Source organism: Propithecus coquereli, unplaced genomic scaffold (genome assembly GCF_000956105.1).
Source record: "Propithecus coquereli isolate 6110/MARCELLA unplaced genomic scaffold, Pcoq_1.0 Scaffold11, whole genome shotgun sequence".
Taxonomy (NCBI): domain Eukaryota; kingdom Metazoa; phylum Chordata; class Mammalia; order Primates; family Indriidae; genus Propithecus; species Propithecus coquereli.
The window spans coordinates 8,563,367-8,564,241 of record NW_012134969.1 but is presented as its reverse complement, the minus strand read 5'-3'; the positions used below and the strand labels follow the sequence as shown (position 1 = coordinate 8,564,241).

The window sequence follows — 875 nt, the reverse complement described above, 5'->3', positions numbered from 1 at the left end:
GTGTTACTGTCATTCTATTCAAAATCCCAGTGGTTGGCTTTTTAACTACATGCAAGTATATAAAATAAAACCTAATAAATTTAAAAGGAATACAGGAAAATTCCACTGGGGGAGTGGGTAGATAGGGAAACATGATGGAATGATTCCAAAGTACATTAGTAGACATTTTCAGTTCGAGATAGTGAATCGTCTCCCTTCTGATTTAAAACCACAGTGGTAACGAGAATTAAAGAAGTGTTGGTAGTGGCGGAGAATCATCGGGGAAAGGATCACAATACATTCTGAAAGATAAAAAGAGGATATAAGGTCTTTGACAGGTAAAACAGAGTAAGGAAACATATGTTCATAATATATAGGAGGGAACTTCATCCACAAAGAAAGCTAGTGTGTCTTACCTTGGCAGCTGAATACTCCAGCTTTGGAAGGTCATTTCCCCCTCTCTCACCTCATTGGCCAGAACTAGTCACATGGCCCCATTCAAGGCAAGAGGACCAGGAATTTTAATCCTACCATGTGCCACAAAAGGCAAAGAGCTCATAATATTTGGTGAATAGCTCTAATGCAAATGGACTTGTAGAGTCATCTAAAAGTATGTTATTAAACATAGGGTATTGCTATGGAGTGGGTGAAACCACAGATGTTTCCTTGATAGGTGGCTGCAATATTAAAGGAGAAGACGACAGCTGGGACTTTGGTACCGGGGCTGGGTTTTATGTGGATGCCACTGAAGATCCTTGGAAAACTAACTACAGAATGTACTCTTATGTAACAGAGGAGGTAATTTAATTTGTATTGTAATTATTAACTGGTAACTACCAAGAGTTTGATTTTTGGACACAGTCCTTCCAGTTCTGAGGATTTTAAACTAGGGTATG

At 38.9% G+C, this 875-nt stretch overlaps 1 protein-coding gene across 1 annotated transcript in view; it reads left to right on the top strand.

Moving 5' to 3' along the window:
• Nucleotides 1–875, top strand: part of ESD (esterase D) — a 52,515-nt gene that overhangs the window by 29,715 nt on the left and 21,925 nt on the right. The window contains exon 3 of the mRNA XM_012648362.1: nt 653–777. Coding sequence (XP_012503816.1) covers nt 653–777 — 125 coding nt within the window. The remainder of the gene's footprint in view (nt 1–652; nt 778–875) is intronic.